General features: G+C 33.1%; 1 protein-coding gene across 1 annotated transcript in view; it reads left to right on the forward strand.

Moving 5' to 3' along the window:
• Positions 1-19,025, forward strand: part of MBD2 (methyl-CpG binding domain protein 2) — a 75,774-nt gene that overhangs the window by 17,918 nt on the left and 38,831 nt on the right. Inside the window, exons 2-3 of the mRNA XM_043979385.1 lie at positions 9,443-9,602; positions 12,730-12,867. Coding sequence (XP_043835320.1) covers positions 9,443-9,602; positions 12,730-12,867 — 298 coding nt within the window. The remainder of the gene's footprint in view (positions 1-9,442; positions 9,603-12,729; positions 12,868-19,025) is intronic.

Here is a 19,025-nt window from a genome sequence, read left to right on the forward strand (position 1 = left end):
TTTTGATATATTGCTGTAATCTTCTTGCTAGCATTTTGCTTAAAAATTAAAAAAAATACATTAATGTTCATTAAGGAAATTGGCCTATAGTTTTTTCCCTCTGTTTTTGCTCTCCCTGCTTTAGGTATCAAAACCATATTTGGGTCATAAAAGGAATTTAGTGTAAGTTCTTACTTGCCTATTTTTTCAAATAGTATATATAGTATTGGGATTAATTGTTCTTTAAATGTTTGGAAAATTCACTTGTAAATCAATCTAGTAGTCTATTTACTCTTCTGTTAATCTGGGAAGTTTATATTTTTGTAAATATTAATTCACTTCACTTAGATTGCCATTTTCCCATTTATTACATAATTTACATGACAAATTACATAATTTAGTAAAGGAATCATTTCTTTAATTTCATCTTTAGAATTAGATTATTTAGTTTCCAGTTGGTTTTTATTTAATGTAATTTTTATTGCATTATGGTCTGAAAAGGGTGCATTTAATATTTCTGCTTTTCTTCATTTGTTTGTGAGGATTTTTTTGCCATGGTCAGTTTTTGTGAAGTTGCTATTTACAGCTGAGAAAAAGATAGACTCTTTTCTGTTTCCATTCAGTTTTCTCTAGAGGTCTATCTAACTTTTCTAAGATTTTATTCATCTTATTACTTTTTTATTGTTTTATGGTTAGATTTATCTAAATCTCAGAGGTGAATGTTTTGGTACCCCACTAATAGAGCTTTATGCTCTGTTTCATTCTGTAATTCATTTAGCTTTTTCTTTAAAAAAATTGGATGCTGTGCCATTTGGTGCATATATGTTTAGTAATGATATTACTTCATTGTGTATGGTGCCTTTTAGTAAGATGTGGTTTCCCTGCTTATACTTTTTAATTAGGTCTATTTTTGCTTTTGCTTTGTCTGAGATCATGATCGTTATTCCTGCCTTTTTTACTTGTTGAGTCATAATAGATTCTTCTCCAGCTCCTTATTTTAACTCTGTGTGTGTGTGTCTGTTGTAAGTGTGTTTCTTATAAACAACATATTGTTGGATTCTGGCTTTTAATCCATTCTGCAATCTACTTCTGTTCATTTTCTTCTATTCTGTTGTCCTTTGTTTATCTTTCTCTCTCTTCTTTTGCCTCCTTTAAAGTCTACTTTGCTTCTGACCACTGCCATCTTTTATCTGCCATCCCTTTTACCATCCTCCCTTTCTCTTACCCCCTTTTCCTGGTTTCCTATTGGGTAAGATAGGTTTCTGTTACCAATTATATACAGTATGATTTCTATCTTTTCTTCCCCTTTTTTGAAGCAATTTAGATGTGAGAGAGGTGCAAGCATTGCTACCTCCCCTCCTACATTTTCCCTTTCAACGTAAAAACTTTCTTTTATGTGAGATAATTTTCTCCATTCTCCCTCTTCCTTCCTTGCTTCTTTCATGGCATTCCCTTTTCTGACCTATCCATGTTTTTTTTTTTAACATGGTCCAAACATAATTCATTTCTATACCCTATTTCTATGTAGAATCCTTATAATGACAGAGTTCTTAAAAGTTACATGTATCATTTTTCCATATGAAAAGGCAAACAGTTTAACCTTATTGAGGCCCTTATGATTTCTCTTTCATGTTTACCACTTTACACTTTTTTTGTTTTGTATTTGAAAGTCAGATTTTCTATTCACTGCTGGTCTTTTCATGAAGAATGCTTGACAGTGCTTTATTTCATTAAATATTCATTTTTTCCTTTGAAGGATTATACTCAGTTTTCCTGGGTAGGTCATTCTTGGTTGTATTCCCAGCTCTTTTGCCCCAGAATATCACATTCCAAGTCTTCTGCTCCTTTAATGTGAATCCTAACTGTAACTTCACAATATTTAAATGGTTTCCTTCTGGCTGCTTGAATTATTTTCTCTTTTATCTGGGAATTCTGAAATTTAGCTATAATTTTATGGGAGTTTTCATTTTGGGATCTCTTTCAGGTAGTGATTAGTGGATTTTTTCACTTTCTATTTAACCCTAGTTCTAGTATCCTGGGACAGTTTTCCTTAATAATTTTTTGAAATATGATATCTAGGCCATTTTTTTCATGGATTTCAGGCAATCTAATAATTCTTAAATTATCTCTTTTTGATATATTTTCTAGGTCAATTGTTTTTCCAATGAGGTATTTCACATTTTCTTCTATTTTCATTTTCCATTTTGTTTTATTGTTCCTTGATGTCTTATGGAATCATTAACTTCCACTTGCCTAATTCTGATTTTTAAAGAATTATTTTCTTCAGTCATATTTTGTACCTCTATTTGCATTTGGCCAATTCTGGTTTTTTAAAGAGTTATTCTCATCAATGAATTTTTGTGCTTCTTTTTCAGCATGGCCCATTCATTTTTTAACGTGTTATTTTTGGCATCTTTTTTGTTCTTTTACCAATCTATTAATCCCCTTTTCATATTTTTTTTTCCTTTGCTCTGATTTCTTTACCTATTTTTTTCCTCTACCACTTGTATTTTATTTTGAAAATCATGTTTTAAGTTCTTGAAATTCTTGTTTGGCTTGTATTCAATTCACAGTTGTCTTTCATACTTTGCTTGTTTTCTTCTTCTGAGTTTGTGTCTTAATCTTCTCCATTTCTAGATTTTGAACTTTCAGTTAAATTTGGGCTCTATTCCCAGTGTTGGGGTGTCGCCTCAAGCTTCAGGCTTTTTCACACTGCCATTTTCAGAGCTAGTTCTGGGAGTTTGGAAGTTTTGGGTACTTCTAAGGTGGTGTGATCTGAGGAGAGGTTTGTTCACTGCTTTCCTGGTGTGTACTCTGGTCCTTAACCCAGGAAGGGCCCCTGTCTCTTGTAAGTGCAATTGATATTACTTCTCAGGGCCACTGCTCCTTTGAGACTGGAAATAGTATTGTTCCTCAGGGTCCTTTATCCCTTAGGATTGGAAGTGATACTACCCCTTAGTGCACTTGTTTCCTCTTGACCAAAAGTGCCTCTCTGCTCTTGACCTATGATCCAAAAGTATGGGTATAGACAGTGGGTTTGCCAGTCTGGTCCTGAGTCCAGTGCTAATACAAAGGTCTCATGTAATCTCTTCCTGACCAGTTTCCAGGTCCCCTTACTGGCTTAGGCTTCACAGCTTACAAAACTGCTGCTGCTTCTATTTCTACCATGGTGTCACACATCACTGGTGTTTCATACACATTGGCTCTGGGCCAACCTCTACCCCCATGTCACAGATCTCTCTTTCTGGCCCCCTAAGTTGTCTTAGGCTGAAAGAATGGCTTACCCTGACCTTTTGTTGGTTCTACCTTTCTAGAATTTAATGTGAGGTATTATTTTAAAGTTTTTTTTCAAGGGAAAGTTGAGAGAGCTTGACTGAGTGCTTTCTTGGCTCCACCCCAGGTAGAGCAATATATTTTTCATAGTAAACTTTGACATTAATTGGTTTTCTGATGTAATAATAATAATAATAATAATAATAATAATAACTATCATATAGAGCTTAAAGGTTTTATAGTGTTTTACATATGTTATTTGGCCCTTACCACAACCTTGTGAGTTAGGTATTATTTTATCCCTATTTTACAGATGAGGAAATGGACACTGAGAAAAATGTTACATGGTTTATCTAGGGTCACACAGCTAGGAAAGTATCTGAGACAGGATTCAAACTCAGATCCTAAGTATTCTAGTACTCTATCTGATATACCACTTACCTTCCCAGTGAATAAAGACAGAGACCTCAAACTCAGGATGATCTGGATTCAAGTTCCAACTCTGACACATACTGAGTATGACCTTGGTCAAGTATCTTAACTTCTCAGTCTTCTAGGTAACTTTAAAATTTTAAGTTGCACAGAAAGTGTTTATTCCTATTGGTAAATGGCATTTCCTCACCTGGGAGTGCCTTATACTGATGAAACCACAGGGCTAGCCTCTATCCTTTTCCATAAGTTGGTGTGTGTGTGTGTGTGTGTGTGTGTGTGTGTGTGTGAGAGAGAGAGAGAGAGAGAGAGAAATATATGTACAAAGGTTGGATGTCATAATAAGGGCAAAGAAATGGATTTTGTGTTATTGAGTGAGGAAGAAAAAGTAAGGAAGCTATCTTGATTCATCTTATGGCTGACTGAACCTATTCTCATAGTGAAAAGACCAGTTCTTCCTGACCTTGGCTGGACTTCTAAGAAATAGAAGATTCTTTGCACAGGTAGTCATGAGCTTATTTTTTTTTCATGAGGTTATACAGAAAAACAAAGGTGTCAAAGGTTGCCCATGGCTTAAATTTGTGATTTAGCTTTTTTCTTCCTTGTGCTGATTTCTAGCTGTTGAAATTGCAGTAGGTTCAGTGAGTAGGTTAATGTCACAGTGCCTTTTGCTTAGTATGTCTTAAACTAAGGTTCTTTGTATCTGTGAGATGTAATTGTCTAATGTTAGTAACCTGTTTCTTAAATATCAAATATGGTCCTGATAGGAACTAGTTTATAGCATTCTGCATTTTATTTATTTACTGGTATACATATAAAACCAGACTACAAGAGAGGAGGAGGCTATAGGTCATTTTTTCAGAGTTCATTCTGTCTTTATAATGCCAGTGTCTTTTGAATTTATATAGAAATTTTAATTCCATGGTATTGACAAAGTACAGAACTAAAAAATTTTTTTTTAAAAAAAGTAACCTAGGAATTTTACAGTTGGAAGAAACCATAAAGGTTATCAATTAAAAATACTATCCAGGGGCAACTAGATGGCGCAGTGGTAAAGCACCGGCCCTGGAGTCAGGAGTACCTGAGTTCAAATCTGGCCTCAGACACTTAACACTTACTAGCTGTGTGACCCTGGGCAAGTCACTTAACCCCAATTGACTCACTAAAAAAAAAAATACTATCCAGGGGTGGCTAGGTGGCTCAGTGGATAAAGCACTAGCCCTGGATTCAGAAGTACCTGAGTTCAAATTTGGCCTCAGACATTTGACTTACTTAATCCCATTGCCCCACAGAAAAAAATACTATCCAAATCAATAATATAATTTTTTAACTTTCTAGAAAGATACATATATATGTATTATATTTATGCATACACGCACAGACCTAGAGAAAAAGAGAGAAATCTAGATTTGTTTGTATACTCTTTAGTAACTGGTACTTCTGTACTTCATATAGCCTCTGATAATCTGGAAAATTAGATTTGGAAGAGAAACTTTAGAGGTCTTCTCGTTCAGTCCTTTCATTTTACAGATAAGGAAATTGAGACCCAAAGAAATTAAGTGACTTGCTCAATGTTTTTGCTGTTGATCAGTCATGTCTGACTTTTCATGATGCCATATAGTATTTTCTTGGCAAAGGAAATGGAGTGCTTTGCCATTTTTTCCCCAGCTTATTTTACAGATGAGGAAACTGAGGCAAACAGGGTTAAGTGACTTGTCCATAGTTACACAACTGGTAAGTATCTGAGGCCAGATATGAGTCTTCCCTGACTCCAGGCCTGACTTTCTATCCACTGCATCACCTAGCCTCCAAAGAGGTACTGGAGTGGTTTGCCATTTCTTCTCCAGAGGATTAAGGCAAACAGGGTTTAAGTGATTTGCCCAGGGTTACACACCTAGTAAGTGCCTGAGGCAGGATTTGAACTAAAGTTTCCCTGACTCCAGATCCAGTGCTCTAGCAAACTGAACCACCTAACTGCCTTGTTTAATGTTACACAGGTCCTTTAAGTGGGTCAGCAATCTTTTCACTGTACAATGCTGTCAGAAGATCTGAGTTTAAATCCTTCCTCTGATGCTTACTACCTGTACGACCATGGGCAAGCCATTTAACTTCTCTGGGCTGCATTTTCCTCATCTGTAAAATGGGAGGGTTGGAAAAATGACATCTGAGGTCCCTTCCATTTTAGAGCTATGATTTTATTGGTCTAGAATTCAAACAGCACTTATCTACTGATAGAATACTCTTTTCCACAAAACTGACTAAATTTAAAAAAAAGTATACATAGATTTTTTTGTTTTATAATAGATATATATTCCTTGCCTACTTTCCAACCCAGTAAGGCATTCTTTGTAGCAATGATTAAGGATTAAAGAAAAAAAGCAATTCATGAATACTATAAATAATGTACCAAACGAGTTTGAAAGTATATTCAATGTTCACATCCATAGTCTTCCACTTCTGCAAAGAAAAGAAGGTATATTTTTTCATTACTCTGGGACCAAGCTTGATCATTATAATTATATAGCATTCAGTATGGGGTTTTGTGTGTTTTGTTTTTTCTATTTAGGTTATAGCCACTGTGTATATTTTTCACTTGGTTTTGATTCCTTTACTATTAATTGAAAACGAAATAATATTTGTAAAACACTTAGCACAGTGCCTGACACATAGTGGGTACTATAAAATGCTAGCTATTATTATTTCATGGAAGTCACATGTTTTTCTGAATGCTTTATATTAATAATTTCTTATGGAACAGTAATATTCCATTGATATTGTATATATGTCGTTTATCTATTCCTCAATAAATGGGCAGCTATTCCCTTACCCCCTTCCCTAAATTATTTGCTAGCATTAAAGGTATTATAAATATCATTTCCCAAAAGTCTTAGCACCATATTGGCATTAAGATGTTTGGGACACATTGTCTTTGTTTTATATGGGACTTTTATATCTTGTTACTTCCTAGAGGTATATACCTAGCAATATGATATATAGGTTGAAGAAAACTAAACTTAGCACATGTGATTTAAAAATGTGGGTTGAGGGTCCCCCCTCCCCAGGTATTCCTCACTTTTTTCCTTCAAATTCAGTCTATATTGAAATCTTTTAGCAGGAGAATAGAATTTTGTTAAAATTTGTTGCTGTTGGAATTTTCTAACTTTGAGTATAAGAATTTGTTTTTTATTTATATTTCATTTATTATTAAAGTCTACTTCCATCTTTAACAACAACAAAAAATGTTAAGTTCATAATGGTAAGCAAGGCTTATTACTGGATCATGGTTTTAACTCTCAAACACTTTAATTTTCTGACTTTGATGGTAATAATATAAGCAATCTCCAAATCCTCTAAAATGAGGAGTGTTAACAATAGATATCTCTAAACATGGTTAGTGCTTTCAAAAGATAGTTGAAAATCCTATTCAATCACTTAAAAATTATTATGAACTGTGTAATTGTCCATAATAATCAGATATACAAATTAAAGGGCAAGTTCGTAGACTTTAACAAGAGAAAAGCTTATGAATTATGAAAAAAATACAAAGTGTCTTTGTTGTATATCTTCTAGACCTGGCTGAAATTCTATCAATATTTAATCTATTTTCCTTTCTTTTAAAAAATGTAGTTGTAGTTAGAGTATGTAAAATTGTGGTTCTCTGGCTAATATTCTGCCTTAACTCGTGTGTGTGTGTGTGTGTGTATACAAGCACACATATATACATATATATACACACATATATATTTCCTTCTTTCCTCATATAATTAATATATTCCCTTTTATTCCATTAATAGATATTTATGTAATAAAGCAAACATTTCATAACAGTAAAATAAAAAGATGATTGCACATGAAATTGCAAATCTGCTTTGCACAACTTGGTATTCCTTTAAAAAAACAAGAAAATTATCATATAAATTTCTTTTTCTTTTCCTTTTTTTCTACCCTCTCCCCACCCTGCTATATTAAATGGCTACTATTAAACACAAACAGGTGTATGTGTGTGTGTGTATATATGTATATGTATGTAAAATGATCCTATATTTCTATCAGTTCTTTCTCTGGATACAGATAGTATCTTTCTTCATGTCATTTATGGTTAATTTGAGTATTTATTTATAATAGTCAAAGTAACTTATTCACTCAAAGTCATTCTTAAAACAATATTACTTTTATTGTATACAACATTCTTTTGGTTCTGTTCATTTCAATTTTCATTATTTCATGCAGGTTTTCCCATGTTTTTCTAAGGTCATCGATCTCATAATTTCTTATAGCACAGTAGTATTCCATCATAATCATATACCACAACTTGTTCAGCCATTCCCCAATTGATGGGCAGCTCTGCAATTTCCAGTTCTTTGCTACCACAAAGAGAACTGCTATAAACATTTTAGAATGTATAGGTCCTTTTCCCTTTTCCCCTAACTATCTTTGGAAATAGACCTAGTAGTCATATTGCTGGATCAAAGGTATTGCTTGGTCAAAGGGTGTAGGCTGTTTAATAGTTCTTTGGACATAATTCCAGATTGCTCTTTAAAATGATTGAATCAGTTCACAATTCCACCAACAAAGAATTAGTGTCTTAATTTTTCCACATTTCCTTCAACATTTGTCTCTTTCCCCTTCAGTCATTTTAGTCAATCTAGTAGGTATAAATATATATTTCAAGGTTATTTTAATTTGTTAAAGTTTGTTAAGTTTTGTTAATTTGTTACATTGTTTGCATTTCTCTAATCAATAATGTTGTAGAACATTTTTTCATATGACTACAAATTGTTTTGATTTCTTCATTGGAAAACTACTTGTTCATATCTTGTGACCATTTATCAGTTGGGGAATGACTTGTATTCTTATAGATCTGACAAGATTTTTATAATGGTAGTAGTTTTCAAAATAGAAAATTTTAATTAATTAAAATAGGCTTATTTTATGTGTTTGTTTTTGTTAACATGATCAATTGAGTTAATATATCATACTTTATTTAATCATTCTTTAATTATTCGACACATAGTATCCATATTATTTTTTTTGCTATTACAAACAGCAAACACGATTATTTTTATACAAATAGGTTCTTTTTTCTTATGAATTTGTTGAATTTGTTGACCTTGCAATAATGTAATCATTGGATCAAAAATATGCTTAGTTTTATGATTCTTTTTTGCATATTGCTACATTGCTTTCCAAAATGTTTACACCAGACTGTAGTCCAATAAATAATATATTGCCATTTCTGTTCACTCATTTAAAAAAATTTATTACTGGTCCTTTGGGATTGAACAGCTCCAAGAAGGAAGATGCAGATCTCTTTAAAATGATTATATAAATCACTTTTCAAGACAGTGCAAATCAGAATCACACCTACAATGTATCTACCTTGTATTGGCATTTTTTTTTTATATAATTGATGGTGCTTCTTAGGTAGGTCATGGTCAGTAATTGGTGAGGTTTTTTAGTGGGCAAAAAGTGATGTGACTTTATTTCTCTCTTTTGTCCTCATGCACAGTACTTTATATACAATGGGATATTTAATTTTTATATGAAAATTGTTTTGTATAGGTAAAATATATTCCTATTTTAAAACCTTGTTATTTAGCACAGGAAAGTCATATAAAGATGATAGTAGGACATTATTATTATTATTATCATTAATTTTGGAGCTGAGTAGAGAGAATAGAGAGAAAAGACAGGTGGATGATTGCTATATGTTTCAGACATCTTGTAAAATAACAATGATTTTTTAAAACAATTTTTCTAGTCCGAGTGGTAAGAAGTTCAGAAGCAAGCCTCAGTTGGCAAGGTACCTGGGAAATACTGTTGATCTTAGCAGTTTTGACTTCAGAACTGGAAAGATGATGCCTAGTAAATTACAGAAAAATAAACAGAGACTACGGAATGATCCTCTCAATCAAAATAAGGTTTGTTTATTCTTTATATCCATATATAAATTCTATAGGAATTTGAAGCACATTTTACAGTATACTTACACGTTATATTTTTCCTTTTAGATTATCATTAGCTTTTAATTGTCATTCCAACTGATCAGTGTTTTTCTGCTTCTGTAAAGAAGATAAAACTATAAATCTACCATGTCAAATGTAAATAGTTTATTTTCTTACATTTGGCAGCGTATATCTACATAGTGTGAATTATTTGTAAATCATTTAGCGCAAATATTTCAATTTACCTCGGGTAAAGCAAAATATACCATGACTTTTTTTTTTAGGGTTTTTGCAGGGAGGGTGGGGTGGGACCCTTTTTGGGCATCATCAGAATATAGATTTAGAGTTGGAAATGACCTTAGAGGTCATTTATTCCAACTCCCTCATTTTTCAGGTAAAGAATTAAGTTTCAGAGAGATTGTGACTTTCCCAGTCTTTTTAGAATCCTCTTCCCCTTCTTCACTAAAATGTATTTTATACATTTTGTGTAAATTAAGAACACAGGCAAGCCTTGACTTATGTACAAATTCAGTGTTTAGATATCACAAATATTTACTAAGACTCTACTGTGTACAGAGTGATGTTTCATTTGCTGGGGAAAATACAAAATTTCAATTAGACCTGGTCCCTTCCTCTTACTCAATTTGTAGTCTAGTAGCAGAGTATAGACATATGTATAAATGAGGATGATACGTGAAAAGTGTGTGAAAGAGGTACAGAGTACTATGAGAGGTCAGTGTAGGGGATATTTCCAATTTAAGGGAAACAGGGAGGGTTTTCTGGTTTGAGTTGAACTTTAAATGCTTGGTAAGAATTCTTTAGATTGAGAGAGAGAGAGAGAGAGGTGGGGGGCAGGCAGAGGTGTGGGGGCGGGGAGGGAGAGAGCACTAGACATTCTAGTCTAGAACACATGGAGGGGTGATTAGTATAAATGAAAGCTGAGAAGGTTAGAACTTGAATACTAGGCCAAGGAGTTTGAATTTTGTTTTGTATTATTTCTGGAGGATTTTGAGTAGAGGAATGACATTACTTTATGAGGATGAGCAAAGAGTAGGAAGTTATTTCAGTAATCCAGTTGGGTTTTAATGAACTATTGTACTAGAGCAATGAGAATAGAGAAGAAGGGATGTTTGATTGGAGATAATGCAGTTGGGGTGCCTGAGGCTGTGAGTTGTTTGAGCTCAGGAGTTCTGAGTTACAATAGGGCTAAAGAGGATTGGTTGTCCATGCTGAGTCTAGTACCAATATGGTGAGACCCCTGGAACTAGGGGCTACTAGGCTGTCTAAAGAAGTGCAAATTGACCCAAGTTGGAAACAGAGCAGGTCAAAACTTTTGTGGAGATCAGTAGTGAGATTAGTCCTATATGAGTTGCTACTTTGGACTTGGGCTAAATAGGGCTACCCAGTCTCAAAAAAAAAAAAAAGATATGAGATAGAATAGGGAAAATTTAATGTCTGATTGCATATGAGAGAGAATGACACTAAATTTTTAAAAATGGTTTATTTTTATCATTTGGAACTTGTTTCTCTTTTCTTTTTCTATTTGTTCACTCTTCCTCTGTATACTTTTCTTCCTTTAGTACAGGATTATCAGGTGAGGTAATATTTCTAAAGCACTTAGCACAAAAGTTATTAATAAATTCTTGTTCACTTCTTTCTATTCCCCAGTACCTCGTGCTACCCATCCTTACCTTGTTTAGCTCTTTATCCTTTGGAAATTGTAGGGGGAAGAAGATCACCTTCCCTGATGGAAGTGGTCATGTTAAGGGAGGAGAGGATAAATCCTAATCTTCTTCCTCACTCTCATATCTATCACTCTTCAGCCTGTATCCTGAAGTGATTATCCCAAAGCCCTTCTTTTTTACCATAGCTCCTATGATAAGATGCTCATATAGTTTGGCCTTGGTTTTCCTTTGTATTGAAGTCAGTGTTCATAGAGAGCAAATAATTTTTCATATGATGTCAGATAATTTTTTCAGAATATTAATGGAACACATTTTAGTAATATATTTTTTAAAATAGGCATGTATAAAGTTGTAAATTGCTCCCAATTTTCTGAAAGCAATGAATTTATTTGGTAAAAAGCAGGGGTGTATTTTTAGCTCTGGAAGAAAGACAACAAACTTTTTAATGGGGAACCCCTCCCCCCAGCTGTTTTGCTCCCATTCTGACTCTATTGGGCAAACTGTGCCCCTTAAAGGGAAGGGGGAAATCCTTCATTTGTACTACAAATATAAATTCAGTCTGGGATTTCCTTTGTGGATTTATGTATCTCTGGTTTTCAATCAAGGAGTCAGTTTAATGCTGTAATATAGTTTACTTTTTTTTTTTTTTTGGTTTTTCTTTTGGTAAGATTTACAAATGATTTGAAATCCTGAAACTAGAGTATACTCTAAAAATCTTATTCTTAAAACTTTTGCACAACTGTCACAAATTATTTGATTTAAAGTATTTAAAATTATTTTAGGATTATGGGCTAACGATTTAGAGTTGTAAAGACTTTAGAGGCCATCCAATCCCTACTCTTCCTCATCATTTAACAGTTGAGGAAACATGCTCCAAGAGAAGTGACTTGTCTATGGTTAAATAAGTAGTATGACAGGTGGGGTTTGAACCTGGTTCTTCCTTCTCAAAGTCCAACTGCCATGCTGCCTGCCTCTCTTACACATAAATGTAAAAGGCCTTATCATACTATAAGAGTGAATAGGATGTCGTAAAAGTCTTAGTACAGTTCACTATGCTAAAACTTTGGGAACACCTTGTTTAGTTCAATATATTTATAGTGCAAAGAAGGTTGACTTACAAGTTTGAAATAATCTTCCTTAGAATATGTATTTCATAGAATTAGGACATTTAGATTTAGAAAGAATATTAGAGTTCAGTCCCCTCATTTTACCAATGGAAAAAACTAAGGCCTCAATAAGTTAAATTCTTTATTAAGATCACACAACTAGTTAATGGAGTCAGATCTAGTATCCAGTTCTTTTGATTTCAAGATTAGTATTCTTTTTAGTATAGCATTTCACAAGCCAATAAAATTGATTTAATTTGATTGTCTTCATGTGTTATTTTTGTCATTAAAGACTCATATTTGCATTTCCAGGGTAAACCAGACTTGAATACAACATTGCCAATTAGACAGACAGCATCTATTTTCAAACAACCTGTAACTAAAGTCACGAACCATCCTAGTAATAAAGTAAAATCGGACCCTCAACGAATGAATGAACAACCACGTCAGGTAAGGGTATCATCAGTTTTCCAGCCTTACAATTCAGGATTCGATATTATGACTGGAAAAAATTCAAGTAAATTAATATTCATTTTCATTCTGTTTGGAAAGTAAGTCTTATATGCTAGAGAACTACACAAAAATAAGAAGATTAAGATATAAGATAATTATAAAGCGAATTTTAAGAACATTTTGTGGAATTTATTTTTATGATATTAATATATAATTTCTCAACATTACTATTGAAATGCTTTTAGGATACCCACTTAGATGTAAACTAACAGTTTGACAGTAATGAATATCAACTTTACCTTGTCATACCCCTTCACCCTTCCACATTAGAATTTGAATTTTTTAAAGTTAAGTTTCTAAGGATAGAATTTCATAATGGGGTGAAAAGTGAAATTTATTTATTTTTAATAAAATATTTTATTATTAATTCAAAACTGACTTTTTTCATTCCTTCATTAAATCCCCTTTAAATTATATGAAAGACATTTTTTAATAAAAATAATATATTGTATCCATGTACATCCTCCATTTTTATAAAATTTAATTTAAACTCCCTTTCATCTGTATATCAAGCTATTATTCACTAACAGAATCTATTCTCAGAAATTAAAATATGCAGTTATCAGAAAGGCCTACCTGTTGCGTAATAACGTCACTTACTAGAGGACAGAGACTTTTCAAAATTTTCTGTTTAGAGAGATCTTTTATTCCTATTGGTGTTTGAAAAGTTAGTTATTTCATCAGTTTTTAGTGGTAGCTGGGGGTAAAGACAACAATAAATAATTATGTTCTCTTTTTTCCTGCTTCTTCCTAGCTAAGGAACAGAAAGTACTGATTTACTTACAACTTTGACTTGCTCTTTCATTCCCTTTCAAATTCAGTTGTCTCACTCTACCCTTTCATTTTAATTTTGGTTTTCATTGGTCCCTTAAATTTTTCATCTTCAGACTTCATAAGGATTTGGCCAAACTTTCAGACAGTTGCTCTAGAAGAGGCTGTACATAAAGAAATTCAGTTCCCACATCCTCTGTAGTGTTTTTTCCTCTTCAGGTGAGCCAGGAAAACAGAAGATATTTGGAGCCACATTGGATCAGCATCTTGCTATAGATGTCTCAAGAATTGAAGGTCTAAACTTGCTTTACTGTTGGTCCCCAAGAGAATCAACAGGGGCCATGTAAGTGTATCACATCCAATCTAAAAGATGCATACCTGCATGTGCCTTTAGCTTCTTGTCACCACTTAGGTTTTCCTTTGAGCCATTCATTTTTTTGGTATTAGGCTTTGAACTTCTGTTTGACCACTGCAATAGAGATAGTCATCAAACTGCTGGTGTTTGGATCTAGTATATTCATTACAACAGGGAAAGAATTCTGCCATTCAGAACTTTGCCTCCTTGGGTAAAATTCTTCTGATTATTTTCTTTTTCAGATACTGTCTAAAGTCTTGTACATCTTTTCCTTTGGCTTTTTGGTGATTAAAAATCCTCTCCTAGCCTAAAGATTTTTATTTAGTGATGATTTTTAGTAAATAATTGGGTAAGACTTTACTTTTAAGGGAGGGGGAATGGGTCCAAAAGATAAAGAAGGTGGAATGATATCTTTAAATAATACCTTTTTGATTGTAGATTTTGGTTTCCTATGTAGAATAGATACAATTTTACAGACTCCATCCTCATCTTTTCCTTGCAAGAGCATATTTAGTAATCTCTAGTGTCTTGATCATAGACCAAAGTGAGTAGTGATTCAGTCATTTGAAAGACAAATTTAGTTATAATTGTATTTTTAATTATAATAATATCTAGCATTTATATAGTGCTTTAAGGTTTTCAAAGTGCTTTATTTGTTATTTTTTAACCATATATTTTAGATCCCATTAATAATCATGTTAAAATGTCTTTGAAGATATTAGTATCCTGAAGTAAGAAATTAAAGAATAATTTTGAAGATCTGAGATGACTTTAGCATTGCATTATACCCCCCTCCCAATTTCTAAATTCTGTATTAAGCTGGAGTTTTTATCTTTCTTTCTTCCTAGTATAGATAGGAAGCATTAAAACTATGGAGGAAATACTTCTACTAAAGTATGGACTATTACCTAGTTTTATCTTTACTCCTTCTCTGGGTAGAAATTTTCCCTGGATGAGAATAAAACTTAATTATCATAGGACAATTACCCATTTTCCCCTTCTTTATCTTCTGCATAGACATCAAGTTGTTATTAGTTGTTAGTTCGTTTTGAGTATCTTACGTTAGCAAGAGGATTTTCGTTTGGGCTGGTATAGGAAAAAACAGAAAGAGGAAGACAATTTATTTTGCTAGTGTTTTCAATAGTTTTTTCTGTCAACTGTTCTGGTTAAAATTATAACAGAAACCAATGTTTGACCAGTAACAATTTACTGTAAAAGATCATTGGATCATAGCTTTTGAACAGGCAGGAACCTTAAAAATTACTTTTCCAGGTGAGAAAACAGATTTTACATGTTTACTGGAAAATAAATGACAGTGAGTTCTTGTTGTTGAGATATTATGAGGACATACATCAATAGCCTCACCTTCAAAACATTTAATTTGACATTGATACTTTGTAAATTTATTAAATTGAATTATTGGATGGGTGCTAAATTCTTTCAGGGGGCTTTTAAAAACTCATTGAACAATTGAATTAAATGTTGAGTTTTGTTTTATATTTTCGTAGTTAAATAATCAAGTACTTTTTGACTAAATCAAGGTACTTCACTCTATGAGATAAGATGGAAAATGAAACAGCTCCTTTTAAGGATTTTGATATTAAGTCACAGACTGCAATTTAGGTTTCCAGACTTCTGGTATATTTTTCTTCCTATGAGTAGTTTTGAAGTTATTTATATAATAACTATTCAAATAATAAAGTAATTCTGCCAGGCTATACATTAAGCAGCAGTGAGGATAATAATAGCTAGCATTTCTGTAGTGCTATGTACTAGTCTCTGACGTAAGTAAGCTCTTTATGATTGTTATCTCATTTGATCCTCACAACAACCCTGCATAGTAGGCACTATTATTATCCCTATTTTACACATGAGGAAACTGAGGCAAACAAGTTAAATGGTTTCCCTGGGGTCATACATCTAGTAGGTAGCTGAGGTAGGATTTGAACTCAAGTCTTCCTAACTGCAGGCCCAGTATTCTATCCATTGTGCTACCTAGTTGTTAGTAATGTACAATCTAATTGCTATATATTTTGTATTCTGTAAGTATTTAAAATATTGATATATTGTGAATCTCTTTGGTTCATTGACTTTGGTAATTCTATAGTTGGAAAGACTAAAAATTGTTATCATCAAATAAAATAATGCCTTAAATAGAATTTAGCTGTGTGTTTTGCTTGTTCTTTACATCTAAGGAGATTATTTTCTAGAGCATATTTATAAAACATGGTTGGGTAAATGACCAACCAGTGTTGGACATATTGTTTAAGAGGCTTTGATCCTTGTTATTAAATAAGTTAGTGATAATATCCATATTGGGTAGTTCAGTATTGGGTAGAAAAGTATTTTGTGTATTACTAATAGATTTTACAACAGGTATTTTCATGTAGCCCCCACTGGCATTTTTAATGAACAATTTAATTCTCATGAGTTGATTGATATCCAAATCAGAAAAATCTGTTGGAATTTTAATTTTTTTAATTTTTAATTTTTTTGTGGGGCAATTGGGGTTGTGACTTGCCCAGGGTCACACAGCTAGTAAGTGTTAAATGTCTGAGGTCAGATTTGAACTCAGGTCCTCCTGAATCCAGGGCGGGTGCTCTATCTACTGTGCCACCTAGCTGCCCCCGGAATTTTAATCAGATTAATGATGCTATTGGAATATTTACTGGTCAAATCTCATAGTACTCTGAAAAACATTTTTCCAAATTTAACTTTGTCAATACAGGAAGGACTCACTCTTCTATTCCATGTTCATTATTCTTCCTGATGTGTAAATTTTTTTGTCTGCATAGGTTCTCAGTTGAGAGTCTTGATTCTTTTGATACTATTGTTACCTGTATTTTTATAGGATTAGAAACAATGTTTTTGTTACTTCTTAATTAAATGCTAGAATGTCTGTTGAATGTAACAGCAAACTAAAAAATATTTTTGATCTTCTGAGATTATCAAAATTGTTTCTTATATAGTTTTCATTGTAGTATTTTTTAAATGGGAAAAACATTTTCAAAGCTGGGGTAAAGCTATTTAAGTCTCCTGTAGGGTCCTTTGTTTTCTTTTATATTTGTATTGCTCTCATATAAAAGGATGTAAAACTTTGATTTATTTTCAGGAACCAAGCTTTTAAAATGTGTGTTCTTAGTAGAAACTGTATAGGCTGCAAAAACATCCTGGGGCAAGGCAATCTATAAGGAATCTTTGGCTCAAGATTTATGTATTAAAATTTTATCACCAAGAAACATCCTAGTCAGTGCTAGGAATTCCAACCACATTCCCTTCAAAGGCACTCTTTCCTGCCAGTTATTTCCTGAAGAGGTTTATTGCATTTTTCTATTTCTTAAGAAGTGAGTTAGCTTATACATCCAGTACCAGAGGGTATTATATTCCTTATTTTAAGTAAGAAATGTAAATCACCACATTCTTATTAAAACCATATTCTTAAAATTAATTTTAGTGACATTACAAATGTAGTATAAAACTTCACCAGTGAATTCCATGTAAACTATATTTTTGCCTGTGGATTAATATTACTAAACTTTATAGTTCTCAAAGCACTTTCACATTATTTATATGTGTGTGCATAACATATAACATGTAATGTGTAATATATGTATATATGTGTATATTACAACAGTCCTACGAAGTAGACAGAACAGGTATTATTAGCATTATATTTTAACCTTTATCAATATCTGTATTTTTACATCACCCTCACTTCCAAGTGTGCCCCTCCTCCCTTCACTATTCAGGATGGTATCTCTTGTAACAAAGAAAAAGAAGAAAGGGGGAGGAACTAATCACATCTAATCAGGATATCAACCAAGTCTTTGCAATATTCCACACCCATCATCTCTCACATATGCAGAGCATATGCATTTTCTCAGCTCAAGGAAAATTAACTTTTATCCCTGTTTTACACATGAGAAAACCAAAGCTCAGAAAAATGGGGTGACTTGCTCAAATTCTTAGAACTAGTGGCAGAATTCAAGACCTGGAACTCAGGTTTTCTGTCTTCTAATCCATCAGTCTTTCCATCATTCCATGATGTATAACTTGATATGTAGAACATTGTATTTTATGCAGTAGGAAATGGTAAACTTCTGAAAAAAACTTTAGGAGGGCAAAACAGAGCTTTACAAAGATTAATTTGATTATTGAATTAGGATGGGATGTCTAGTATCCCAATTTACACACTTTTGCCATAGTAAGGTAATGAAGGTTTAGACTAGAGTGGTAGCAGTGGGAACAGAAACACAGAGATGGATAGGAAAGCTATTATTAATGAAAAATTAACAGGATATGGTGATTACCTTATATGGCAGGATTAAAGGAGAAGTAAGATGGAAATATTTCCTTTATTCATGTCTTGGAGAATGGTGGAATCACTAACAGAAATAATGGAACTATAATGGGGCTTTTGGTTTTGCTAAGGTGAATTTGATATTAGACAAGTTTGTTGTGGAAGGATGACAAGATAGTTAAATAGAAATATTTAGTGGACAAGAAGAAATGTAGTTCTTGAACTCAGGAGAAAGTCAGGACTGGGGATAATATAGTAATACAGAATTTTAGAGTTAGAAGAGATATCAGAGGCTTTCCAATCTATCCTGTATTGGAGTTGGAATCCAGTCTATAACACGGTTAGTGGTCATCCATATTTCATTTTATAGTATTTAGTGAGGTGGAGGCCACTGCCAAGAGTCTGTTGAACATTTGGATACCTGTAATTATTAAGACCTTTTCTCTCAAATTGAGCCATATTCTCCTTCTTTGTAGTTTCTACTTAATATTCTTAGTTCTACCCTCTGTTGTTAAAAAAGACAAATTGAATGCCTTTTCTACATAGCAGCCCTTCATATTCCTGAAAGCAGCTCCCATGGCTACTCTATGTCATCTCTTCTCTAGCTTCCTTCAGCTGATTCCCATATTACATGCTCTTTTGTTCCTTTGCTAAACTAATAATACATGA

The sequence above is a fragment of the Dromiciops gliroides genome, chromosome 1, assembly GCF_019393635.1.
Source record: "Dromiciops gliroides isolate mDroGli1 chromosome 1, mDroGli1.pri, whole genome shotgun sequence".
In the NCBI taxonomy this organism is placed as follows: domain Eukaryota; kingdom Metazoa; phylum Chordata; class Mammalia; order Microbiotheria; family Microbiotheriidae; genus Dromiciops; species Dromiciops gliroides.